This window comes from Limulus polyphemus, unplaced genomic scaffold (genome assembly GCF_000517525.1).
Source record: "Limulus polyphemus unplaced genomic scaffold, Limulus_polyphemus-2.1.2 Scaffold3212, whole genome shotgun sequence".
NCBI lineage: Eukaryota > Metazoa > Arthropoda > Merostomata > Xiphosura > Limulidae > Limulus > Limulus polyphemus.
The window spans coordinates 95003-96523 of NW_013668822.1; the positions used below are offsets into that span (position 1 = coordinate 95003).

General features: G+C 26.9%; 1 protein-coding gene across 9 annotated transcripts in view; it reads right to left on the reverse strand.

The window, feature by feature from the left end:
- LOC111088146 overlaps positions 1–1514 on the reverse strand; it is an 82216-nt gene extending 80702 nt beyond the window's left edge. For 8 of the 9 annotated variants that reach the window (XR_002612752.1, XM_022397300.1, XM_022397301.1 and 5 more), the window contains exon 1: positions 373–499. Coding sequence is in view for 7 of the 9 variants with exons in the window: in XM_022397300.1 (XP_022253008.1) it covers positions 373–395 (23 nt within the window). In the remaining 2 variants the exon portion in view is untranslated. Of the gene's footprint in view, positions 1–372; positions 500–1489 lie in introns of those variants that run through there. The other variant, XR_002612753.1, reaches the window with a different exon arrangement.
- Between the last annotated feature and the right edge of the window lie 7 nt (positions 1515–1521).

Sequence of the window (1521 nt, forward strand, 5' to 3'; positions counted from 1 at the left end):
GTATAAGTCAAAATATTACGACATAAAATGTGACGAAAGTTTCTTTTTTTTTAACTTCATTAAGTACAAACATAAATTTACTTTCTGTTCCACAGAACGTCAACTTCTACATATCAAAGAAAACCTAATAATTATTTAATTTACAAAATATATATACGAGTTTTATTATATATATATATATTCCAACCCACGAAGACTAGGACGGAAGGAGAAAATAACAATTATTTTAAAACAATACCTAATGTTAATTACACCTATCTTACGACATTAGTATTAGGCCTATTACATTGTATGATAAATACTACGTTCTTTATTCAGTCTCTCAGGAGTTGTCAAGAATGATAGGAGTGTGTATAATAATATTATTCCAACCTCGCCACGTTCGCCACATCCATTGTTGATGACACGTTTCGTTCAATTCAGGCAGATTGGGACACAACAATATTTATATATTCATTTGTTACAACAACAATTGTTACGGTGTCGACACCTCTTTCAAGCTGGCGAAGCACGATTGTGATTAATAATATTTGTCATAAGACACTAGTATTAGTCATATTATATTTTTAACGCTGTATGGTTCCTTGATTAGCTTGCAGTGCATTGTTGTAAATGTATCTCATTTCCGTTATGCAACACGACAGGAAATTAGAATGTTAGATATAAAGGGGGTTGGATGTAGTGGCGTTTTGTTTTTAATATATTTTTGTAACAACGGTGCCTAGTTTTACTGTATGACAGAAAACATAATACGTTAAACAGAAGTACCTTAAGATATGCAATAAAACACACGCATAAAATCGTAAAATAGTTTGACTGGTTGAATAAAAACCTAATAAAATAGTTTTAAAGTGTCATTTAAATATACAAATTTCGCTACGATAAAACTTAACTGTAACTTGTTTTTTTACAGGAACAATTTTATATTATAAAAACATATATAGTAGCCTTTTATGTTGTTATATTAAAACATATATAGTAGCCCTTTATGTTGTTATATTAAACATATAATGTAGCCTTTTATGTTGTTATATTAAAACATATATAATAGCCTTTTATGTTGTTATATTAAAACATATATAGTAGCCTTTTATGTTGTTATATTAAAACATATATAGTAGCCTTTTATGTTGTTTTATTAAAACATATATAATAGCCTTTTATGTTGTTATATTAAAACATATAAAGTAGCCTTTTATGTTGTTATAGTAAAACATATATAATAGCCTTTTATGTTGTTATATTAAAACATATATAGTAGCCTTTTATGTTGTTATATTAAAACATATAATGTAGCCTTTTATGTTGTTATATTAAAACATATAAAGTAACCTTTTATGTTGTTATATTAAAACATATATAGTAGCCTTTTATGTTATTATATTAAAACATCGACTAAATATTCAAACAATGATTTTTCTTACCTGGTTGGTTTCTGGTCTGGTGTATTAAAACATCGACTAAATATTCAAACAATGATTTTTCTTACCTGGTTGCTTTCTGGTCTGGTGTATTAAAACA